A 26,543-nucleotide genomic window follows, 5' to 3' on the forward strand; every position below is an offset into this window, starting at 1 on the left:
CTAGGCACTGGGGTAAATGCTTATTATGTTGAGCAAGGGTATGTGGTAGCTTAGTGGTTAATGCGTTTGCCTACTGATCAGAAGGCTGTGAGTTTGAATCCCTGGTCCATCAAGCTGTCACTACTGGGGCCCTGAGCAAGGCCCTTAATCATTAATTGCTCAGTTGTATAAAATGAGATAAATTGTAAGTAGCTCTGAATGAGGGTGTCTACCAAATACCAGAAAAGGTAAATGTACTGATGTATTTTCACCACATGATGGCGACAAAACGATCTTCATCAAGTTTGTTTCCTTTAATATTTTACTATTTTAACAGAAATATTTTGCCGTATATATATATATATATATATATATATATATATATATATATATATATATATATATATACGTGTGTGTGTATAAAAAAATAAAAATAAAAATAAAAATAAAAAAATCCTTATATATATATATATATATATATATATATATATATATATATATAAATATATATATATATATATATATAAGGATTTTTTTTTAACTTTTTTTAAAGCTGCTTTAGTACAAAATAAAGAAGTATATCCCAACAACAATAAAGTGCTATATATTGACATATTTTTTTGAATTATAGCAGGCTATGATGAGGCATCCAAATCACACTACAGTGCTGTGATGCAGTAAGGATGATATCAGAATTACAGGCTTCCCAGATGTCCAACTCCTCCCTGTAAGTGGATAAGTGGACTATTAGATAAACATAAAAAAGTAAAACGGCCTGAGACATTTATATTACATTTTATAGACAATGTGAAATGATTTTTTTTCGACTGTAAAAATCTAATATTATAGAATAAAAATAGACTAATATTAGACTGTAAATAGAATATATAGAAATAGAATTACAGTAAATTACATTTTAAGTGTGGACAGGAGAGAATTTATAAAAATAGAAAAATATATTAATAAATTCAGATACTGTATGACTGATGAGTATGAATAAGATTATATGAATATAGTTTGACTATATGACTATTATAAAATTTATATACATTTATATAATAATATATGAAGTTATAGTTTTAATAACAGGCTGTTCTACCGGGATAGGACACGAATAAAAAATAATCATATACTGCCAACACTCAGCATCTCTCCATAACGAACAGTTATCACAGAGCGCTCGCGCCACCCGCCACCCCGCCCCCTGCTTTTTGTCTCCCTAATGGTACACTCCAAACAAAGCCGTGAGCGCGTGAAGGACTGAATTGAACTCGAACCGCTGGACTGAACGGAAGCGGGTCCGGGTCCGGGTTCAGTACCGGTCCCTGTGGGGAAACTGTTAAACCGAATCATGATTCAAAGCAAAAGGAAATGCATTTGGTTTGGTTTCTACAAGCGCTAGCGTCTGTTGGGTTCTGCGCCGTGGTTGTGAAAGATAGGTGTGGATAAAGAGAAATTCACCTGTTATGGTTCTCCTTAATGGAAATGGCCGTTAAACTCGGCGGAGGGGTTTGTTAGATATATGAAAGGCGGCTTGACAGATCAGTGGAAATGATGCTGAGGTTTAAACTCGAATAGACGAGGAAATTACAACTCCTGACTGAGCGGAGGAGCTGGAGGAGGTGGTAAGTTGTTATTGTTTATTTTTCTCCTTCTCATTTCCCAGCATCATAACACTTAACATAGATAAATATGAAGCTTTGATGCCACTTTAATGATTTCTTCACTGTGCTTCGTTAAAAAAAACTGGTGAGCTCGTGACATGAGCCCCGGTTAACACCAGGCATTATTGGGCAATTAAAAAAGATAATCAAGGGTCTTTATGGTCAAGGCTGCTTTTATTGCATATATCCTATATGCACGGTTACACATTAATTATATAGATATTTGGAGCTGGGAAAAAATGACCCATGAGCACCTGAAGGCGTTGTTACTATTGTTCTCTGAGCAGCAGTGATATGTCTCCTTTTGTTTCATCTCCTCATATGCTGTTGTGTTTGGTGCGTCTGCAGCCATGCGATCCGGTCTGATGTAAGGCACTCCGGATTACAATCACATTGTCTATTTCATTCATAGAGTTTATTAGATCATGGTCACAAATAAGAGCCTGTCGTGTCATTTTAACGCTTTGTTTGAAAGCAGGTGGGATTGAACTTGGGTTGGAATAACAGCTTGTGAGGAAGTCACGTGGTCAGGCTGACACAACATTACAGGGCTCCCCCCTCCCATTAATGATCTTTAATTCTAACTGACTGCAATGTGGTCATCAATCAGATCTCTGATGTGAGACCCCATCACATATGATGCGATTCTGGAGACTGGGGACTCTATTGACTGATTTTCCTGAATAGTTTCACAATAACGAGCTAAAATTATTCCCGGAAAATATTTATTTGATTTTGTCTGCATGGGACAAGCTCAGAAATACACTTTCAGGAATAAATCTACCAAACTCTGGCTTGTTGCTGGGGTTGTACAAGCCACTTTACTAGTATTTAGTATCTGTAGTATTGATCTTTTTCCTCCTGTGGTGTACCTTTTAATTAGCTATCAGATGAAGGTTCCTTAAGGACCAAGGATGTACCTTAAATTATTACTTATGCCACATTGTGTTTCCAGGTTAAAAATACTTTTTATTATAACACACCATTTGGTATCTAATGCTTGAGCATTTCTCATGTAAGAGATGTGGATGGACCTTGCCTGTTTGAGAGTTTTGGAAGATTTTAGTTGTGTGAATTTTTTTTTCCTTGGACACATTTGATTTGGCTTTTGTAGCCCCGGGCATCGCCGTAATTGCTTGGATTGTAGCAACACTTTTGAGAGGTAGAGAATTAGGCTCCTCCACAAAAGATGAATTGGCTTTACCAGATCAGTAAAAAGGTTTTAAAACATTAGCAATGGCCTTTCATCTTTTAACACATCACTTTGACATGAGCCTGATGATTATTCAGTTATTCAAGTTAATTGCTCATATGCCAGATCCCCCCTACACACATTTTCGCTGGGATTGAATTTCCTTTCTTTGATGAATGGATGCGAAATTTAGTAAGAGGTTTCAGTTGGTCAGGAGTAATAAAGACACTAAAAAAAGGCTATTTTTGCAATACAACAGTAAGGTAATCAACATCATATTTTTGAATATTATAAATGTGGCATGTGAAACATGTAAGGACTTCTTTAGCCCAGAGAGACTTGATTCTTTAGTTAGAATACTTACATTTTTTGGCGGTGTCTTGTGTTTGATTATTCACTTTCTGAACACCAATTTTAAATGTTGGTGAAGATTTTTAATTTACTTTTTTAATTTTGTTTATTTAAATTTTTTTTAAAGATATCCAGGTATCTGAAAGGTCAGTTTTTCACTTTTAGCACTTGAGAAAGCTTTGATCCTATTCATTTTTGACTGCAGTGATGCTGAATTTAAGTCATTAGATACCTGAGGCACATTTCAACTACAGCCAACCGTGTCCATTGTTATTTAGACTTTTGTTCTTGCTACTAATGATAACTGCTGAATTAAATGTAATTGCTTAAATGGACTTTTAAACAGATTTAAATTAACACAGTCTTTTTTTCCTTTCTTTCTTTTTTCTACTAATTGAATGTTCTATAAAAATACCCAGAATAGAAGTGGATGAAGGAGGTGCAGATTTTTGCACTCAGTTGTAGACCTTTCCAAAAGGTCATCAGTGTTTTCTAAATTGAATACTCGGTCCCAGTAATTAACATTAGAACGTTCCTGACGACCTGTTTTCACCCAAATTGCATAAAATTGAGTCAGTGGTGTGACGGGCGGAGTGTTGTTTTAATCACGCTATATTCACACCTCCTCGCTAACTGCTAGTTAACATGAAGAGGGTTAAAAGGGAACAAAACATCAGAGGGTATTGATCCTATTATCAGGAGGCTATCAGGTGTGCATAGAAAAAAATAATAAGCAATGGAAGTATAAATGCTACATATCACTTGCATCCATGTTTTCTGCCAGTAGATAATACAACAGTTGCCATAGCATTAGATCTAATCTGGTAGATTGTAATGGAGTCTGTGGGGGGGAAAAAGTTCAGAGGTGCTTTCTGATTTCCACCATCGTGTCATATTGGGGAAGCATGAGACCCAATCATCAATAATTAAATAGAATCTACTTTGTCTGCACTTATTTCATGGCAAAAAAAAAACTAGCAAATTAAATTGCATCAGAGACACAACTGTGCTTAAAAGATTTAAAAGCTTTTGGCCTGTGTATATTTATTGACCAGCAAATGGCCTGAGGGAACATGGGCAGGATAATGATATACAGGCCCAACATCATCTCTGTGATGAGATTAAAAACATTTTTGCTGGACCAAGCTTGGGAAATTATGGAAAGAGAGGAAATTTGGGGACTTGAAATTGATATCAGAAAACGTCTGCATCTCATGTTGGAAAATATATGCTTAATAAGATTTTGCTGGAAATTAAAAGGTGATGCATTATCTGTGGAGGAAAATTTGTTCAAAAGAATTCATTTGTTGCTCAGATGTACGATATAGTTGATACAATTTTGCACAGGTCTATAAATTAAACATAAGGGCTTTTCACACTGCACTTAACCCTGGCTTATCAGCACCTCTGCTTTTAACACTGAGTAGAGGAACATTTCACATTTGTAATTTAGAAGCAGGGTTAGCACTGTTTTCACCCGGGGTTATGAAACCCTGCTTCGTAGCATGTGCAGTGTGAAACGATGCAGTGTTAGAGAATTTACAGCAGGATGCTTAGCAACAGACAACCAATCAGAAATTGAACAGATCATATCACGCGCTTTGTACAGTCAACCTTATATGTTGTGTAAACAGTATCAGCAGCATTTGAGGGAAAGATGAAAAGATAATGTAAAACACTGATGAATGAAGAACACACCCACTGCAGCGAAGAGGATTTTTTTTTTTTTTTTTACAATTATGGTCAAGTGTGTTTGAAACAAACTGGGTGGCACAGTCAGAAATAACCTAATATTTAAGGAACTGACTGAAAATGTAAGCCTGATCCACTAAATAAAAAAAAAAACGGCAAAAAAAAAAGATTACAAAGCTGTAAAAGATAACAATGCTCACTTGGACGCGGAACGGCAGACTTGTCCTTTTTTCCCCTCACTGATACGAAAGCACAAGACTTTAAGCTGGCAACACACTGTATTTATTGAGTCATAGTTGTTGACACCACGAATATGCAAATAAGAAAGTTAACTCAGCGTTTATAAATATACAGTGTGAAATGTTAGATTATGAATCATCAGGATTAACTGTTATCCCTGGGTGAAGTATGAGCAGTATGACACATGAAACAAGATAATCCAGGATTCTGTTTACATGGGGTTTACAATGACCCAGGGTTAACTATTTCAAGTGTGAAAAGCCCTTTAGTGCCTTAGAAAGGTGCTGGGCCCTCTGAGAGGTGCTAGAGCAGCTTCAATGTACCTCAGCATTGATTCTGTAGGTCTCTGGAACTGTACTGTTTTCCAGAAAATATTCCCTCAAGTGGTGTTTTGATGATGGTGCTGTCGAGTGCTGTATAACAGGTCCAGAGATCTCCCATAAGTGTTCAGCTTGTTTGAGATCTAGTGCTTGGGAAGGCCAGATTTTCATCCACATCAAACAATATATAATACACATACACACACATCACTCATGCATTGCTCTAACTGTAATGAAATGTGTTTTGCACAGCGATTGGGTGTTTTATTACCACAGCATGCTCATAAGAAAGGTACTTTGTGATGAGCTTGACAAGATGAGGACGTGTGGACACCAATACTGGCACAGTGAGGGGTGTTAACTGAGGCAAATGAGGAGAGAGAGGCTGAATGAAATCCAGGCACTGTCTGGTTTAATGTAAGCAGTTATGTAATATGTGGAGAGGAAGAACATCTTGGGTCCTAAGAGGGACACATCACATTATGTTACATTTCAGCACCCCTACCTTTTTTTGGATTTCATTTCAGAAGAGTTTAAACAAAGAGGCAGGAATGTTTACATTCACCCAGTTTTGTCAATCCTGAAAGTGTTGTTTGTATAGAAACACTGCCATCCGAGTCAATTACTCGTTTACATGCGCACAAATTCATTACAGAATTTACAAATAAAACCTTTGAGCAAACACAGAGTGTCTGTTATCTGTTCACACCACTGTACTGTGCATGTGCTCAAGGTTTTTTTTTGTATCCAATTAAGAAAATAGTCAGATTTAAGCATTTACACTGGATTATTGGCTATTGAATTATTTAGGATCTACACCACCCCTTTCAATCAGATTGAAATGAAGGGTTTTCAATACAATTGAACTATTAATGATCACTAACAAATTATATGGTTTCATGTAAACATACTGAGAGAGTGAGAAAGAGCGTACGTAAAGAGAATGAGAGAGAGATAAGACCATGAAAGAACCAGAGGAGTGAAAAGGAGGTGGAGATGAAGGAGAACGTAAGTGAGACGGTAAGTCAATGTTAATCCTGTTATCCCTTTTAGTGTACTCCTTCTAACCATCTATAGTTCATCTGCATAGATACTCCTCCAGATAACCTCAGGAGAAGTAGTGACTGATTTAAAGGCATCATTCTTATTTTACATGCTAGAGCTGTGTTAGTATACTGCATTTACTCCACATGATGGTAGAATGTTTCAGTACCAACGTTCTTTCTGTTACGGGTGTGGTTATATAGACTACACACAGAGTCTGTGTCCTCAGGTTGCATTATTCATGCTGAACATAACCACAGACTGAAGCCTCACTCTGTGTAAAGCCTACATGGCTCTGTGTCTTCCCTTGCCTCTGTGTACTGCGATAAAACATCTAGACTGATGCACTGATCCAAAATATTTGATATTCAGCTGCATTTAAACATGAGTAGCTAGAAAGTTGGAAGTAGGAAGCTACATTCACACATATATTACAGCAAGTCGCCAGTTGGTGTTGGATGTTATAGTAATAACATTTATCAGTGACATGGAATTCCAAATCATTTTTCTTGCCGCTGAAATAAAACATTCTGGAGGGAGTCTTTGTATATAAAATTCACCAGTCTATATCTGCACCATATCATAAGAGATGAAAGAGATGCAGTGTGTGCTCTTACATGGCTCTACTGTCTTCACCCTAATTGCTATTCACTGCACCAAGTCTCTCCAATTTGCATAAAGTTAAACTTTTCACAGCTTTGTTGCATCGATAGACACTCCCACATCTAGTCACAAACGGTCGCCGTTGCCGATGTTGCTGAAAATGGATGTTCTCTGGACACTTTATCGCTGTGAGTCATTGTATATGTGAACGTAGCATAGGGAATAAAACCTTTCAGTGTGCTTCTATTGACAGTGATCGCTGTAGAGTGGTGTGATGATATGTTCTTGTTTTCCTATGACATCATGTCCTGAAGTGTTTTAGGGTGCTTCTCTTTCACAACAGCAATTTGCCCGACACTAACAACTAACAACTCTGTTGTTAAAAAAAAAAAAAAAAAAAAAAGGCAATTCATATTCTTTATCCGTTTGTCTTTACGTTTAATTAAACAAGTTACTTCCTTTTATCACCTATGTTACAGCAAGAGCAGTCTGTTTTTACTCTTTCTACAGTATCTGACCTGTGCTATTGTAGTAAATGTATCATTGGTCCTTCTGACCAATCAGAATCAAGAATTCTGTGTTTTAATAGTGAATTGTTTCAGTTTAGCCAATCATCCCTTTACTTGTGTTTTTATGAGAGTCTAGCAGTCAGGGCATGTCACCATGTTTAAATGGCCATGTTTTTATTCTTGACTGCTTTTATTCTGAAATATAAAGCACCTGGAGGCTTCAGTTTTTTTTTGCCCTTTAAAAAGCTGAAATGTGCAGGATGAAGATTGTTCTTATGTCTGTCAAAGCACAAATATTTTTTACTTTGTGGTAGCAGACCTAACTTATTTTAGCCTTCAGCCTTTCCCCATGCAATTTGAAATTTCACTGGACCATTTAATGTTTTTTCCCCTCTTCCCTCCTCTCTGTGTTGCTTCTCCCATTCATGCTGCATTGCCAGGATGCTGCTATTTGACCAACTGGAATTTTGGATTTATTTACAGAGCTGGCTGAAGAGAAGAGAATAACGAAGCTTGGACTAACATTAAGGTTATCTCCATACATATGTTCTGAACTGGGCCCCCTTCTATTTGCCTTCACCCTCCTTTGCTGTTCTGTCCATCTTTCCTTTCTTCTTCATCCAGGTTGCATGACTTCCTCTCTCTCCCCTCCAGCACTATTCTCTTTTGCTGCAGTGTCTCTTAGAGACTTTCCGTATACCAAGGCCAAGAATAGCTCAATAGAGGCTCTGTATCAGGCTCAAGGCTGGGGAAACCACTAAACCATTTAATCTGGACACAAAGTTTGTGTCAGGGGTCATTCTGTTCTGTGTGTGTGTGCACATGTTAAGAAAAATGTTGCATAGTCCTTAGAGCTCAACCACAATTGCATTATTTACCATCCCTGTCTGCTTAAATTTACATGAAGACTCCTGGCTCATTGATTTCAAATCTGTCCGCATCTCAAATCCAGTTACGTGTGATCTGCCGGAATGTAATGAAACAATGAGATAATAATGATCAGCAGCAATGGCGATGAAGTCATTTGATAAAGAGAACATCATCGCTCGTTATTGTCCCTCCAGATAACGATTGTTCTTTTTCATTTTTTTAGGTCCTTAGATGATTAGATGTATTTATTGTTTTCTTTCAATTCCTCTTCAGCTGTCTGCTGAGAGCTCAGCGAGGGGGTCAAACACAGGCCTCTCAGTCGGATTCGATGCCAAGAGCGTCATCAAACGCTCACTGTTTTCTCTCCACCAGATGCACTGCAGAGCTCAGCGTGAGCCTGTGAATTCTGTAGTAAAGCTTGGGCTAAAAAATAAATAATAGAGGTATACAGAATGCTTATACGCACTGAACAAGTCCTCACCAGCTTCATCATGATTCGAGTGCTAATAGTGATTGCTCCTATCAACCATCAGATGGCTGATGAAACACAAACACAGACAGCATCTGGTGCAGCGTTCACAGGAGTCCATTAACAATCCTGGAAGATCCCCATCTACAGATAGCTTTCCTTCATAGTAAGCTTAGTCCTGCATAGTTAGAAGTATTCTCTAGTTTCTTTAGCATCAATACTGACTCTAGATTGTTCTATATACATAATAGTAGTAATACGTTATACAGTAGTAGTTATAGCTTTTATAGAAAAAAGTGACCATATTGCAGTTCTTTTTTCAGGTAAAATCATATTTTGTAACAGTTTATATAGTCTGTAAAAATGATACTGTTGAGGTGTGTTTAGTCAGATGAAGCAAAATGTGTAAAACAGTTGATGGTTTATCAGTGACTTTAATTTTTCAGCAATCACATGGTTATTAAATAATTTTTTATACATTTCATCAGATCCTCCAATTACCCAGTTTTCCTAGAGTTTTTTCTAATTGTTGCAGTAAAAAATGCTTGATTTTGCAACACCTTTTTTTCAAAATCTGCAATGCAGAAAATTTGCAAGCTCTTCGGAATATTGTGGAGTGTTAATTTTGCATTAATTTGGAGGGACTGACTACCATTTCACGTTTCCATGTTTCTTTTTTTTTTCTTCAAACTTAGAGACCTCTAAATGCCCTTTTCTCTATACATGAGCTCACAGATGTCTTGTGGTCCCTTAGAGAGCAGAGCCATTTCAACTCTCTTGAACATCCAGCCAGAATCGTTTACGGTGTTGTTAGGGTTTGAACGCATGACGTCACGATGTAAAGGTGAATGCGTTTTCTCTTGCCCCGACAAATCTTTGCTCATGCCGATATCCGGTATCACTCTGCTGCATTATTTGTCCTTCGCTTTCCTTTGGTAAGCTTGGTAAGCTATAGTTTAATATATTTCTCTTGCAAAACACAGACGTTCCATGTAATCATATTTATTTTTTATGAAATACTTCTACACCTTGGAGCGGAGTGAATGTTTATAAGAAACTTGAATACGTGTGCTGTGCCGCTCTGAATTTCACAAAAACAGTGCTAAATGAAAAATGCTCACTGTTAAATACTATTGACTAGAGCAGTGCATGAAATCCTTTCGCTACAGTTTAAGGTGATTTAAAGATTCTAAAGCTCTCAGGAAGCTGGACTCAATTCAGACGTCTGGCACAAATAGAATACCTAAAATACCTGTAACTTCCTGGCAGCCTGTTTCTTTTGGAAGTCGATTTTTTCTAGCTTAAAGTACAGATTTTTAATTTGACGTATATGTATATTATACATAATCCAGATATGAGCATGAATACACAAATGATGCTTAAATAAACATCAGAAAAAAACGGAAAGGCACAGTTTTGGGTGTATATCCACCCATTAGAGTGCTGATCTCATTCAGGTCAGGAGAAGGGGAAAGCCCTCCAGTGCTAATGGATTTTGGAGCAGAAGCTCTCAACAGGATTAACGGGGTTGAACAGAGCCGTGGCCCTGTCGCTCAGTCTTAACACACGCGCACACACACTCTCACTGACAGAATCATACTCGCTGTCCTTTTTGTATCTCAGACATGCACGCTTACTCCTCTCAGCAACTCTGAGATTTCACCTCAGGATCCCTCCATCATTTATCTGCTCTCCTGGCCATTGCTGCCAGGGAAACCTGCACTGTGCTGACTGCTACAGAATATGGAGACAACGGTATATAAAGCTTCTCCTTTATCTTTGTCACTTGCCTGCCCGCCCGCCTGTGGTGTCTGCCCGAAAAACTGGAGTGAGTCACTGTTTTCTACGAGTTCTGCAGTTCATTTTGTGTGTCAAACCTTCCTTTTGCGTCTACGTGCCTTGTATATGAATGAGAATGAAGACTGTTTTATGATTCTGTTTCCATGCAGTTCAAGACTTCATTGATGCAAGTTACATTTCTATATTGTATATTATTTTTATAAGCATTTTGTGATGGTTTTGTTCAGTTTAACAGTATAAAGTGTGTTCGGTCTACATTCACTGAGCCTGGATGCTTGCTCTGTGACCAGTATGATAATGACTCTGTGGTTAATGTGAAGTGCTTTAGTCTAAAATGTAGATTTCAGCAGGGAATAAGAACGCCGTCATGAACTTGTCCACAAATGATCACATTTATATAGGATCAGAAATGTATGGGAGTTTCATAAAATAGCAAATGTAGTCCTTAAAAGTTGTTTTTATAGTGTTTTATCTAGTATAGAACTGCATTGATTTTTTTTTTGTTTTATTTAATTCACAAGAGATTGAAAAATGGGCGGCTGAAGGAAGAAAGGAAGAAAACACTGAGAGACATGCTGCTATAGGGAAATAGTCTGAATAAACGCTTCATGTCTGTCCACATCACACCTTCCCAATGTTATTATTTTTCTATAACAGCATCGTGTCACATTTTATTCCTTGTATTGATTATGTTGTTAAAGATCTTGTTTATATTTTCAGGTGTTGGTTAACCTGCTGTTAAGGGACGCTTGCTTAAACCAGCATGCGTTGGTGTTTTTTGTTTGTTTTTTTGTAATTACAAATGACCGTTTGTTGCTTTTTGTTAAGTAGACTTTATGAATTTCCTTACCCTCAAGGATGTCCAGAGTATGGGATAGGGATGTACTGTATACGTAATGTCAAATTCAAAGGTATCTTAATGTAGATCATTAATCAATCAAATGCATTCATAGATTATAGGATGTTGGTCATACATATTGTAACCAAACCTGGACATCCACCTTTCACCTAGATGATATGATGCCAGTCCTCAAAAGTAGTAGGTTTCTCTCTCTTATAAAATGTACTTGTTCTCCTGGATTTAGGAGGCAACAAAACAATTTTATCATTTAATTAAATATTTCAATTATTTTTGTCTTTTTTTTTTTTTTTAAACCTTTTTTAATCCTGTTACATTATTTTTCAGTGCTGATTTTTTTGCCTTTGTTCCATATAGCATCTGCTACCATCTTACGCCATATCCCTAGTGGTTTCCTTCCACTTCACTATACTGTATGTTCACTATATAGAGTGTAACAAAATTGCCCGAGCAGCAGGCCAACACACAGAAGGGTAAAATGATCTCATCTTGCTCTGTACAGGGAATGAGCAAAATGAGCGCTGTCTTGAAACTGGATACCCTGCTCTTTGTTTGAGGCCTGATTGTTAGTTTTAGTCTGGACCTGTTTATAATTTATTTATTGTCAGAGAATATGCACCATTTTCCTGTCAGTTGTACTGTACATATGAGTGATTTGCTCTACATAAGCTATACAGTACATAAGTGTATCATCTCTGGTTCAATGTGAGGTGGTGGGTACCTTATACAAGAGAGTTAAGAGTTTATTGTATTACCAGGAAACAGTCGGTTTCACAATACATTGAAATTACTCTGCGACTCCTTCGGCAACCTCTGACATAATTGAAACAGGACATACGATGAGCACCAAAACATGAATTGCAAATAGGGTGAGAGGAGGGGAAAAAACAATATACATTTGCAAGAAAAAGTGTAGGTGTGCATTGTAAAAGATGCTTAGTGTGTGAGACAGTAGACATGCCTGACTCATTCACTCTGAGTTTATGCTGCTTTGGATATAAGCTTAGATATCACACACAGACATGCAGTGTCTGGCCTCGTTCTGCTGCGACTCCCTCTCTGTGCTCATCAGTGCCCAGTGTAAAGAAATTTATGTGGCGTTTCATGCTCAGTAGGGCGTGTTGTGCTTCATCCTGCTTGACATGTAATCATGTTGCAGATGAGATTGTTCTCTTTATTGTTGCCTGCTGAGGAGCAAAAAAGCTCGAATGGGCTGCTGGAAAAGAGCAAGTGAGGTGATTAGGTTTCATGGAGACATTACCATGCGGCTTGCCTTTTAGTTTCAGGGCTCTTACTAGTAATGCCTGGGAGAGTTTGGTTCGTGAAACAATCCTGTCATTAAACCTTTTGTGCTTTTAATTGCTAATGGATTTTTGTTTTGCCTGTTATAAGCACATTTTGTAACAACATGGCAGTGGCATTACATTGTTACCTACCTTGTTTACATCCCTTGAGTGTTGGAGAGGATGGGAGGAGTGAGCACTGATCATAAAAAAGAGAAATGAGAAACAGAAGGTAAGCTACAGCACTGATTGGTTCTAGACCTGTTGCCATGGTGGTGGGCCATTCTCTCGTTTGCTAAGTGCAGTATAACTGAAGGCATCCCATAATGCTGCAGTTGTTATGACAACGGACATTGTTCCGGTTATACGCGACTACTTTTGGTAGCATCTTCGATGTTGTCATTCTACCCCAGAGTCCTCTACTGTCTGTGTGCAGTTGAGCTTTGCTCTTAAGTATCTTAAATGGCACAGAATAGCAAATGATTATGTTTACACTGATACGTCTTCTTAATCCGTTTCCCACAGCGTTTGGAAGACTGTCTCTTATGTATCAAACTCGTAAATCATGGTCCTAGTGCTAGAAGCGAATCTACCACACTGACAAATTTTATCCTTTTTATAATCTGTATAACACATAATTGCACCGGTGACTCATAAGTATAATTGTACTACATCAACCCGACACGAAACCGGGTAAATATAATGCACTGGGTTTGTTTTTTTTTTAATCACGCAGCAAATTAGGTGGCAGTTTTCTCATTTGAAAAATACACACGACTATCGCAGCTGCAGTTCACAAGAAGTTCACTGATGGAGCCACGAAGACAGAATTTTTAAAAGGGCCAATGTTCCTTAGGGTGCTCTTCTACTTCTGTCACCTGTATGATTTCCTTAGATGTGCAGGATGTTTGATGGTTGTGTAAGCTTCTTCTTTTCTGTGTGTGCATAAATCACACTTTTAGACATTTCTTGATTCAGATCAAAGAATGGTATCTGAAGGAGCCTAATCCTAGAATCTTTATTTTCTCTTCTAGCTCTGACTTTCAGGGTATTTCAAAGTTCCGCAGCGCTGTCTCACAGTTAAGAGAAACAGCATCCATTAGAGTGAACATAACTGTCCTTTTAGCTGCAGTATATTTCTCACACATCACTGTGTTTGTGTGCATGTTTGTGTCCTTGTTGTGAATGTGCATGTCCTACCAGTCTATTTAAGAAGACATTTTTTTTTGTGCTTGTTATGGCCAAAAGCCTTGATTTTTGCTGCAGCTTATTTCAAAATGTGTTATTAAACTTTTCAGAGCCTTTTGTGCACTTAGATTTTTGTTGAAAATTACTTGAATTGGTGAAATTGCAAGGATTCTTCTTTTAAACATCTACCAATAAAGACACTTACTTGCTTGCTTCCTATGACAGCTGTACTTATGTTTGATGCACATGAATCATAGAGGTCTTTGGCTGAATGTATGTTGTGATGATGTTACGTGACATATCCTAGCCAAAACCAGCAGAAACTGCTGTAGTAATTTTGACAGATCGCAAGTTTCTTTGAATATCAGAGATATGCTTGAACTTCCATGATTGCAAAATCCTGGAGGGACTGTGAAGAACTAACACACAAACTCTCAGACACACTCCACAGAATGCAGAATCAATGTGGCACACACAAAGCTACACACTGAAGCACATGCTACAATTGATCAATATGCCACCGCTACTAAACACATCCCCTGAAACACAAACACACTCAAGGTTGTCTGAGCTCACTGTCTCTGGAAAAGGATGTTGTTCCATGTTTCGACGTGACTAGATCTTAAATCTATATAGAGAAAGGCTTGAACAGGGAATGTTGTAGGATTTAGAGCATCTTCACTAAGTGTATAATGTTGTTTCTCAGTATACACAATGCATTATTCATAACCGTTCACTTGTGTTTTACTTTCTGTAGTTATGACAAGCAGAAAATAATTCTTCACTGAGCTGTGGGTGTTTACTCTTCTGCTTTTAGTTCTCTTTGGGAAGGAGTCTTTTTGTCAAGTATTTTCTAGTTGAGTAATCACTTTAATTAGAAGAGGTTTTGATAAAATGCAAAAGAATTGCTTTACAGATGAATGGGTTTTTGCTTTTGAAAGCCTAGCTGGTCCATATCAGAAAAGATGGTGATATTGTTCACTTTGTCCCTGTGCACTGCATGAGTATTTCAGGGATGCAAAGCAGGTCTGCACAATATATTATTTCTGTTATCACCATATTGGCACAGCAGTAGCCTGCAGTATGCAGATGTGCACTGCACTCTAAACCTTGTTTTTATCACAAGCTGTGAGCACTTCGAACTCACACAACTTCCAGATAAGGTTTCTTTGGTATGAACCCAAAAAACGAATGCTGGTTCATTTTAAAAACCTAACATATCAGATCTCGCACGCTTTGTTTTATTAACTTGCAAGGCATGTAGCAGTTGCAGTATGTAGCAGTATGATAGCAATGCTATTTTTGTCTTTGTCTTGCAGCTCTGATGCAAAAGCAGTCATGTACAGCTGTTGAACAGAAGCTTTCAAACCCAGCACATCACCACACGGTCGCTCTCGACATGCCCTATTCATCCTCTTTTGTAGTTGTTTTATCCTGAGCAGTGTTGCAGTGGATCCGGAGCAGCTGGAAACAAATCTCGTTGTCAGATGGTGAGAAAGCTTACCTCTGAACAAGGACGCAGATCTAGGGACAGATTTTGCTTCCTATGAGAATCTACATCTAAGAGGCAATTGCATATTAACCAATGTAATGAATTTAAAGGAAGTGTTGCTTTAGGTTAACATAAGATTATCTAATCAAATCTGACTATATATTGTGTTTCTGTTATTTTTAAATCATATTCCTCTCTCTCTATTTTCAGGTGGATCTTCTTGAATGGGAAATTCCTTTTGACATTTTCTGACCCACCTAACCCCACTCTTCCCTCCTTCGCAATCTCCTGACCATTGTGATCATCATGACCTCCACAGCCCAGCTTCTGGCCTTTAAGCTCGCCCCACCGGCTCAGGGTGGGAGTGGAGACAGTCTTTTGAGCTGCGACGAGGAAATCGAGCGGCGCTATGAAGTTGTCCCTTCTGTTGTTTGCTCTATGTGCTGCCTCTTTGGCATCATCTATTGCTTCTTTGGTAGGTGGCATTGCAGGTTATGTGGACAAGATGGTTGTGTTGCTTTGTTTATACTGACACAAACCACAAAGTTTGTTTGTTTTTTTATCACAGAGTCCTTTTATCTTCAGTTTTGCTGGGAAAGATAAGGTGATTTTAGTGTGTATAGAAGGAAACACACACACACTGCACCATGCACTTACTCAGAGGGGAAAAAAGGCACACACACACTTCACTCAATGGTTGTTGATGTTTCGCCACACTGCACAAAGCTGTTCACTTTAAAACTCGGTTCATTTAATAATCCTCTGGATTTGATAACGATGACGGCCAGTGCTTGTTCCTGTCCATTACACGAGCTTTATCAGTTTCACTGAACTGTGAAATTTGCCTTCATCATCCTTCATTTCTGCTGAGAAAGTCTTGCAAAGAACTCGCAGAGGTTAGAAGAGGGGATTTCAGCTATGACAAATAGCAGCTTAAACACTCAGTTTCTCCTTGAGCAAACACATTTTGTGTTTCTTTAAAGCAAAGGGTCCAAGCCCTGGCCTGGAGTCCCACCCCCTGTCCTACACAGTTCAGTGTTTTCCCTGCATTTATTAGCTAGAGTTGAAATGGACGTCTTAGAGCATTCAGTAAATAGTGCAGGACAAGGGGTTCTCCAACACTAAGGCTGGGTACTAGTGCTTTAAATTGATGCTGTTAACCTCCTTATTAAATGTTATTCAGTGCTATTCATTTTTATGGTCCCATTTATTTGCTGTGATCTACCCTCTTTTTCCATTGGATGAATTGAAAGAGGTGTAAATACTAACGCATGTTTTTAATATAGGAAACTTGTTTGTGAAATTTTCCTGTTAGGATAGGACAATATAAGTAATACTTGTGGGTAATAACAATATGCACATTTGTATGGACACGCATCTATTTAATTAAAATAATTCTACTTTAAACTTAAATTATGTTACATGCTTCATTTATCTGACAAAATAAATCAAAGAGCAAATTTATCAGTACAGCAGGTTTTATTTATTTATTTATGAACCATATAAATCTGTACTTTTTATGCCGCGCAAAAAATAGACCTGAAGTAATTAAAATGGTTTCACATGCACAACATGACATTTTCTATTACTGTCTAAATATATATATATATATATATATATATATATATATATATATATATATATATATATATATATATATATATATATATATATATATATATATATAATTGATATTTGCTTTTATACATGTTCATTATATGAAGATTGTTTAATGTGTTCAAGAGTATCCACTCCTCTCTCTTAGGCTACCGCTGTTTTAAGGCTGTAATGTTCCTGACCGGCCTGATGTTCGGCTCCATCATTATTTTCATGCTGTGCTACAAGGAGCGAGTAATGGACACGCAGCTGAGTGTAGAGGCCAGTGTGGGCATTGGGCTGGGCATCGGCACGCTGTGCGGTCTAGTTACCATGCTGGTGCGCAGTGTGGGGCTCTTCATGGTGGGCCTGCTGCTGGGCTTGCTGGTGGCACTGGCCTCCCTGGTAGTGCTGGAGGAGTTCTACCACCCTCGTACAGTGTGGCTTCCACTGGGTGTGCTGCTCGGTTCAGGCATGCTGTTCGCTGTGCTCACGCTGCAGTGGCAGCGCTGCTTCACCACACTCTCCACGGCCGTGTTCGGCTCAGCCATCGTCACCGTCACTGTGGATTATTTTGTGGAGCTGTTTGCACTCACACGTTACATCTATGAAAGGGTGAAAGTGGCACCTCCTCAGCCTGTGTGCTGGTACACGTGGGTGGTGATGGGCGTGTGGCCTGTTCTCGCCCTGCTGGGAGTCCTCATTCAGTGGAAGGTGACTGCAGATGGATACTCGCACACTGAAGGTATGGTTCACCACCTATCAGTCTGCCCTCACAGAGCTTCAGTTACAAAATCAACCTTAAGTATCTGTTAGGAGAGTTACTAAATTAAGGGAGAAATGAAAAAAAAATGCCTTTTTCCTCTGCCAATAAAATTTTTTTAAATTGTGAAGAAATGTAGGGTTATTCCATGATTGTGGTGCCATTTATGTCCCAGTGATATTCTATACAAATATGTATGTAAAGAAAAAATAAAAGACATCTACAGGTCCTTCACAACAACCTACAATGGACAGAAAAAGGCAGGTTTTTTGCGATTTACAGATAAATTACATCAGAACTTTTTCCACCCTCAGTGTGAAATTTCAGCTTAAAAAAACATATCTCAAATACAATAAGAAATGTTATAGGAAAAAATAAACAAGTTAAAATAACCTAGTTCAATAAGTGAGCACACCCTTTCATAATTATTGATATGGCTCACATTGATCACATTTGAGCTCGTGTTCAAAAGTAATTATCAAACAAATTACATCAATTCAGTTATTTTTAATAATGTTCAGCTTTTTCTGTTGGATTTTTTCTATCGTGATTTCCTCTGACTGCTGAAGCCATGGACTGCAAAGAGCTTACAAAGCATGCATTGTTGAAAGCTATCGATCAGGAGAGGGGTATAAAAGAATTTCCAAAACATTACCATGGAACCATGGAAGATTGTAAAGGCTATTATACACAAATAGAGATAATAGTGCACCACAGTGACATCATCCTCCAAAACCTAAGAAAGTACAAGACAAAAACTTACCAGGGAGACTGCCAAGAGATCTACAGCAACATTAAGAGAGCTGCCGGAATATCTGACAAGTACTGATTACTCTCTGCATGTGACAGTGTCTTATAATCTTCCCATGTCTGGGCTATGGGGTATGGTGACAAGTCAGAAGCTCTTTCTCACAAAAAACATACAAACTAAATCACCCCAAATCATGTGGCAAAATGTGTATAAAGAGATCAATAACAATAGGTATGTATACAGCAAATAAAAGCACATCACCAAAGTAATACCATGTCCTCGGTGCAGCATGGTGGTGGCAGCATGATGCCTTATGGCTGCTTTTCTTCAGCAAGCAATGGGGCTTTAAAGAATCATGCATAGCTACAAACAGCAGTTGATTTTAGTGCAAAACCTTTAAGTGTCTGCTAGAAAGCTGAAGATGAGAAGGAATTTCAACACAACAGTGACCTAAAGCATGCATCCAAATCAACAAAGGAATGGCAACAAAATCAAAAGGAGCTTTAACAAAGTTTTAGTTTAGGAGTTTGCACACTTATTCAGGTTTTTTATTTTTAAATAACTTAAAAATGTATTCTTAGATTGAAGTATGAATCTATTTAAAATCTCATCCCTGAAACATTCTTTTCCACAAGTCATTACGTTACAGGTTATGAAAATATTTTCTGTCACAAAACCTGAACAGATTCACCCCTATGAAATATCTGGAACAGAAAGTTACATTATTTGCATTTCCTGAAGCTAATGGAAAGGAGGAAGATAAATTATCTCGTTCCTTTTTGTTTATTTTCGATGGTATTGTGGTATTAATGGACAATATCATAGTGAACATACAACACTGTTAAACAAATTTATCAATTAACCGTAAATCATTTATTCAAGGATTTGTTGGAGTGAATCATCAGAATGTCCTTAATGGCCCGATGCTATTATAATGGATGCTACTTAATCTGATTTTGTGTCTATGCTAATTCTGTGCTAAAAATAATTAAACCTTGTAAAAAGGGGGGACAAACTTTGTTGCCTGAGAGGCCTAACACATTTTTAAATGGTTAAAAGTTCTTCTAATCTCTAAATAAGAGATTTTCCTACAAGGAAATCCACAATCATGGAAACACACTGCACATTTCTAGCATGCAGAGGTGATGGCGATGATAAAGGACTGCTATTTCATTGATGTTACTGCCTCGGGGTTTTAAATATGTTACATAATATGCACTACGTTCCACTACTGTCCAGTCTGGTTAGAGGAAGAGCAGAGGACTGTGATGATGCTCTATTTCTGTGTGTCCTACTTAATTATTCCCTGTGATGATAGTCCTGTGGAGAGAAAACTTGTTCTGCTGCATTCTGTGTAAAGGCTTAGCCAGAGCCACTGTTGAGCTGCATGTGTTGGCATAGGATTTGTACAGTTGCCAAATCATTGTCCTTTTCCATCTATACTAGAGTTCTGTCATCTTTTACTGTCGTCCATCTACATACTGTACATTAGAGCTAAATTCTGAAAAACCTGAAAAAGTTCAGTTCAAATATAAGTGTTCATATTGAACAAACCGAGGTATAGGGAGGTTTATTTGCACACAGTGATTGTTTTTCTTCTTGTTTTTGTTGATAATGGTGAAGGTTGGACATATCTAAAATAAATGATGCATGTAAAAAATCTCTCATCTTTAATGTGGTGAAAAGGGTTTTTTTTTTCCAGTTTTCTTCGTCATTTGGTTTTTTAACCAATTCTAACCCACCGATCAGCTCTCTCCTATCATACAGCAGCTACTACGGAGGGCAAAGTCTAGCATGCTTTCTCTGAGACAAGTAAAGCTAGCCAACTGCATCTTACAGGGTGTTATAAGATTCTCAGAGGAAAGTGTTTTCCTTCTTCCTTCCGCATGCATGCGCTTAAAAACAACCATGACTGGCTAGTGACGGTTTGATTGATAGAGAGAATAGCACCCCTTCCACCCAGACAACATGGTCAAGTTTGTGCTTTTGGTATCCTGGACACAGATGGCTGTGTTATCATCGGGATTTGAGCTCGAGTCTGGCTGTTGAAAATGGAATACTCATAAGCTGTATACTTTTTAGGACACACACTTTGATTTATTTATTTTTTTGGGGCGTTTTCTTTTCCTTTAACACTTATTTAGAAAATTGTTCAAGAAAAATGTTGAAATATCATAAATGTGTCACAGACGATTTGCCAAAGAAGGTTTCAGAACTATCTGTTTATATATATGTATATATACAGTATGTAAAACAACTAAAAATTAAGTGAACACTGAAATTTATACTGACATTCTTAGTATAGGCTACATGTACACACAGGAATACAGGACAACAATATTCAAGACAAAACATCATGCAGAAATACATAACAGCACAACTAATGGGAATTGTATATGTAATGTAATATATTGTATGCACAAAGTGCAGAGATAAATATAAAGTTGTGTTTTGCATGACTACACTACACAAAGATGCCGGAATATTGACAGCCAAAGTGATTTTATAGTTTTGTTTATTTTTTATTTTTTCATTTGACCTTTAATATATAAAGTATTGCATGAAGACCCATGGCACATTCAGTATCAGTAGAGATGGCATTGTGCTGTGAACTGCAGAATGTTGGGACCTGTAAATAAACTACATATTCCAGTCGGATGCATGTTGGCATTATCTTTGAGAGGTTCCCAAGAAAATCACTACAGCAACAAACAGAGCGTTGGTAGTGGGAGGATTGTGATGTGAAGCATGTGGTACAGAGGTTTTTGCTTAGTGTGTGGATTGTGTGATTCCTGGATCGTTGAGTGATCAGTACAAACGATGAGTGGAAGAACAAGAGCGTAACATGCTGTGGGATGATCGCACAAATACGGCTCCATCTTGTGCAGAGTGTTAAGTAAGGTGTCTGCAGCACTTCTTTGCAGTAAAGCAGGCGTGATAAAATAACACACAAACTGACACACACGACCTCAGAATTATAGTGTGTGTGTGCACGAGGGGAGGACGCTTCAGCTGTGCTAGGGACGTTGCCATAGTGACAAGCTGGGGGCCCTGCGTTTAGGGGGCGGAAAGAGGGACATTGATCAAGAACCGGGAGAATATGAGGATGGGATAGGAGGGGTAGGGTGTGTGTGTGTGTGTGTGTGTGTGTGCGCATGCATGTTAGAAAGAGGGAGCTCATTATGTGAATTCTCTGACAGATGGGGCCCATATCTGTCGAGGCACAACAGAGTGAGTGAAAGGACAAAAATAATCCTGCCGCCTCTATTAGTGACAAGGAACAGAATGTGAATGCTGATTTAGTCGTGTGGAGAGGCAGAAAGTGTCAAAACACTCAGCAGTTTGTTTGGCATCGCTGCGGTGGATCCGTGCGAGAGATATCCGACTCGTACATACAGCTTAGTGTCTTTGCTTTTCGGCAAAACTGAAATGAATGAATGAGAAAACGTCTCGTTTCTGTGTATGCGTGATGGGCGATATGAACTGGTGTGGAAAATGAGCAAGCTGTTCTACTCATTCAATTTGTTTGTCCTGTTCGTTGTCACAGATCTCTCTCTCTGTCTCTGTCTCTCTTTCTCTCTCTCTCTCGCTCTGACTAGCACCCTGTCTTTCTGAGCCGTCCTCTTTTTCTGTAAGAACGAATGACTTTCCTCTTACTCGCTTTAAATCTTCCTCTATCGCTTTCTCTCCCTCCCTCCCTCTCTTCCTCCCTCTCTCTCCTTCCTCCCTCTTGTCCATAAAGTGTTCATCAGTCATCAGCAGAGGCGGCTGCAGCTGATGAAGATTCGCCAAAAAGAGGAGAGAAGAGAAAGCAGGAAAAAGAAGAAGAAACAGCAACAGAAACCTCCGCAGCAGCAGCAGCAGCAGCATAAGCAGAAGCAAAAGTACCACCATCCTCCCCAGACTAACCCTCATGCCACCAACCCTCCTGCAAAAGCCCAGCATCAGGAACCCACATACCGCAGGAAACCCAACCCCACGCGCCGCTATGATGGAGACGTTCTCTCACCGGTAAACACTCAAGCTCGTTCTGTTTGATTGCTTTTTATTCCATTTATCCTTGTCCTTTTAGAGCCATATGTCCTTCCATTCACCACATGATTATCTTAGTTCCTTCCCTCATCATAAATGAGATAATTTGGCTTAAATTGGGTCTGGGTCATATGAGGGTATGAATATAATTTAATAATATTTCCAAGCATCTGTCTGCTTGTAGTCCTGCCCTTGTTATAAGTTACTGTCTTTTTCTCTCGTCTCCTCTCCTCCAGAGCTACATTCAGCATTTCCGGGACAGACACGTGGACAGACGTGGGTACTCGCACGGCAGGTTGATTAGCAGCTCTCATACAGTGGATATAGACTATGACTGCGGCTCTCAGGTCCCTCTGACTGCCCATACTGGACCTGCAGTGAGAGTGTGATCCTGCCCCCTTGTGTTCAGTGGCGGTGTTCCAACCATGCCTGCTCCTGTGCAGTCCTCAGTTCAGAGTCTGAACGGAGAAGAAGCGTTTATACAGTGGGCCCACATGCCGTGGCTCTGCTTTGTTGTGTAATAAGTGATGCACTGGGGAGGAATGTTTTTGCCAACAACCTTATTCATCAGGGCTCTGAGTGGAAATAGTTTCTCACTTTCTAGATTGAAATTGTGTGTGTGTGTGTTGTGTGTACCTGGCCCTCCATGGCTCTCCAGATCATTATTTGACTGTATGCTGTCCCTTGGCAAGCAGAATGAGCTCATTACTGTAACAGCCATTTTAAAGAGGGGACATTATTCAGACTGAGCACTGGACCAAATATGGCGTAGCTCTGAAACCTTCCCATCCACATAAATCATACACGTTTACGAACAAACAACATGTCTAACAGCAGACATTATAACTCTTCCTTGCAGGAGAGAAATATGCCCAGTTATGGGGATGCACTCTATTCACCGGAACGTTGTTTACAGTACAGATGAGGCCATAGGTACCTTTACAGCAGCAGAAAACTGTGAGCTTCATTTGTCAGGACTAATGGCCCGATTCTGTGCACTTTTACAAGGAAAGGCTCTTACAGGGCCTTTACTGAGACATATACTGCCAAGCATGTCAAGCACTTGCTGGTGTTGGATTACCTCAGTCAGGTGATGTTGGGTGAACAAGGCACCATTTTTCATTGTCTGAATTAAGACTGAATTTAACTCTCATTATGTCCCATATGGCTTAGTTAAAGCTTCATGCAGTGACTCCCATTAGACCTGTAGGGGATAAGGCATTACCGGATTACCCTAATGATGCAGGTAACACTGTGAACACTACGGGAGCTTTTGTGCAGATGATTTAAAGTGTCCTTGTCTACTGTGAAGGTTTTTCAATGAGACCAAGGTATTGACTGAACAAGAGTGAAGATTTCAAATGGTGGACCAGCCACATTAAACAGGGATATTATATGTATGTGTATATATGTGTGTATGTATGTGTGTGTGTGTATTTCTATGTCTATGTTTGTGGAGGAGGAAAAGTGTGCATGTGTATGTACGCAGGGTATGAAAAAGGTGATCGACGTGATACTTTGTCATTTTTGACTTTGGCATTTGTTTACATCCTGCCTCTTCCTCCTGTGGATGCGATGTCTTCAGTCTGGTCTGAACTCAAAAGTGTAAAGAACTGAAACACTCAGCCTCACTCTGTTTACTGTCTTTTACCACAGCAGCATCTGTTGCTTCTGGACATTTTGTACATTTAGCTGAATGCTGAACATGTTTGTACATATTATACCAGTAGTGTCATGTTTTGTGCATTTTTCTCTGATTAATACTTAATTACATCTGAATGCTGATGCAGTGTCATCATGAGTCTACCTGGTCTATTTATATTTCAACATTTTTGTTGTCTAAAAATGACTGTCAAATGGAAGGTATGAGCAGGAGAAGATGAGCCTTTGTTGCTTATTATTATTATTATTATTATTATTGCATGTGTTTGTACAAACGTAAGTATGATAAAGTGCTTCTTTATCTTTATTCCGTATGTGTGTGCTATTTATATTTAAATTTTTTTGCTCTAGCTCCACATTAAGTTGAGTTCTCATATACATTATGAATGCCACTGACTTCAGCCTATGCATCAGCCGTAACATGTTCAAGTAGAGCTATGATGCGAAATCAATTTTTCTCTGGAAATGAAAATTGCATTTCTCAGAATTAATTTGCAGAGAGGAAGATTAAACTTCAGATCAGCTTAGTGTTGCTGCTTCTCTTTAAAGGGCAGCAAACATAGGAAAATAATGAGGTCTGTGAAATGCAGTGTGACTGCTTGAGTTATCAGATTTCTGCACTAAATTTTCTGCTCTACATGAAAAATGAAAATATTGACTTGGAATAATTCCCAATTACACGTCTCGCATCTAGGCAGAAAACAGTTTGAATTCCTTTGTTTTATTAGGATTTCCACAGCTGTAAATAAAATATCTGCTTACTGAAGTGAAGTGTGACAACCCAATCTCTGTAAATGTAAAGGGAAATTTCTAATAATGTTTACCACCAACATACCACAACTCTGGTCACGCATGTTGTCTGTCAACTGGCAAAGCTCCAGTAAAATTTAGGCATTTTCCAAAAGAAGTAGCTTCTGCTAAATTTGACCAAAAATCACAGATCTTTTAACATAAATCCGTTCCTGAAGCCTGAAGCCTGTGCAGCAGAAAGGCATTTTAACTTTAAACTTTCCATCATCCCACAACCACCTCAGGGATTTTCTCAAAGCTTCCCTTTCATGTGTGTCCTGTGTGTGCTGTGCATGTGTTAGCTTTCAGGTGGTCCAGACTGCTGATGAGAGAAATGCTAACCAGCGTGATTATGAACTCTGTTGCAAGCCAGCATTCAGGATCCTGTTGCTAATGTGCCCATGTTCTCTGGAGGATGTGTCTAGACTGCTATCCTTCATAGTGAGTGAGGGCATTAGCACCTGCTCCTACTAAAACAGCACTTACAGCTGGATATATGGACTTGTAAGTCTGATAATGAGCGAGAGAGTATCTGAGAGTGTGCATCTTCACAATAAAGGAGGCGTTTTTCTTTGCCCATTTTGTTAGGTATTGCTTAGTCTACATTGTGTTTTTAAGAGAGAGACTGGGCTCCGAATAGAGCAGTGAGGTCTAGATGCTTATTTTTGCTGGAAAAGGAATGAAGAGAGCTGATTATAAGCAGTGAATAGTAAAGGTCACAGTGGTAGAAATTCCACAAATCCACTTTTTCTCCAGCCTACTGAGCTGACATTTGGCTGGCGAAGTGAAGCATAACATTATTGAAAAGGAGCTCAGCAGCTAAATGTGTTGGTGTGTGTGTGTGGAAAGAGAAGGAGAACTGCTCTAGCTTCAGAAATGTAATAAGGAAAAAATGCACATATGAGAGGCACCTTAATGATGTAGGAAGCATTTTGCCGTCACAGTTTGAGCAAAAAGGTCACTGCAAATGAGTAAAAGTTCCTCTGACCGATCACTTTTATCCTGAATCGTTTCTTGATGGGAGTGGCCTCTTATTGGATGACTCTGTCCCCTTCCACAGGGACTAGCTGAATGATTTGATTGGTGTGAAAATGATGTTAATCATAGAGAACTGCTCACACAATCACCTTCACAGTCACCACATCTCAATCTCATCCTGTGGGAGGATTTAAAGTAATGTGGAATAGCTTTTCCTGAATAATTTTCACCCCTCTGTACAATTCCAGTGGGAATTGTACAGAGGCACATTTTAGCTGTTCTGGTGGCTTGTGGTCCACAATCTTACTAAGACATTTGGTGTGTCCTTTAATTTGTCACCTGTCTGTATGTGTGTTATGGTCTTTAATCTTATCTGCAAAGGACAGTTGTGTATGCGGGGTATCATTCCAGCTGAGC

At 38.8% G+C, this 26,543-nt stretch overlaps 1 protein-coding gene across 2 annotated transcripts; it reads left to right on the plus strand.

The window, feature by feature from the left end:
• Positions 1-1,206: 1,206 nt before the first annotated feature.
• tmem198a (transmembrane protein 198a) lies at positions 1,207-25,067 on the plus strand. 2 transcript variants are annotated; one of them, XM_058390849.1, is made up of 6 exons: positions 1,207-1,604; positions 15,383-15,553; positions 15,766-16,030; positions 17,321-17,896; positions 22,408-22,676; positions 22,934-25,067. In XM_058390849.1, the coding sequence occupies exons 3-6, from the start codon at positions 15,862-15,864 to the stop codon at positions 23,084-23,086; spliced, it is 1,167 nt and encodes a 388-aa protein (XP_058246832.1). In that variant the 5' UTR covers positions 1,207-1,604; positions 15,383-15,553; positions 15,766-15,861; the 3' UTR covers positions 23,087-25,067. The 2 variants fall into 2 exon arrangements, with proteins under 2 accessions (XP_058246832.1, XP_058246833.1); XM_058390850.1 differs by lacking the exon at positions 15,383-15,553.
• Positions 25,068-26,543: the final 1,476 nt, after the last annotated feature.

This window comes from Hemibagrus wyckioides, linkage group LG06 (assembly GCF_019097595.1).
Source record: "Hemibagrus wyckioides isolate EC202008001 linkage group LG06, SWU_Hwy_1.0, whole genome shotgun sequence".
Classification (NCBI taxonomy): Eukaryota; Metazoa; Chordata; class Actinopteri; order Siluriformes; family Bagridae; genus Hemibagrus; species Hemibagrus wyckioides.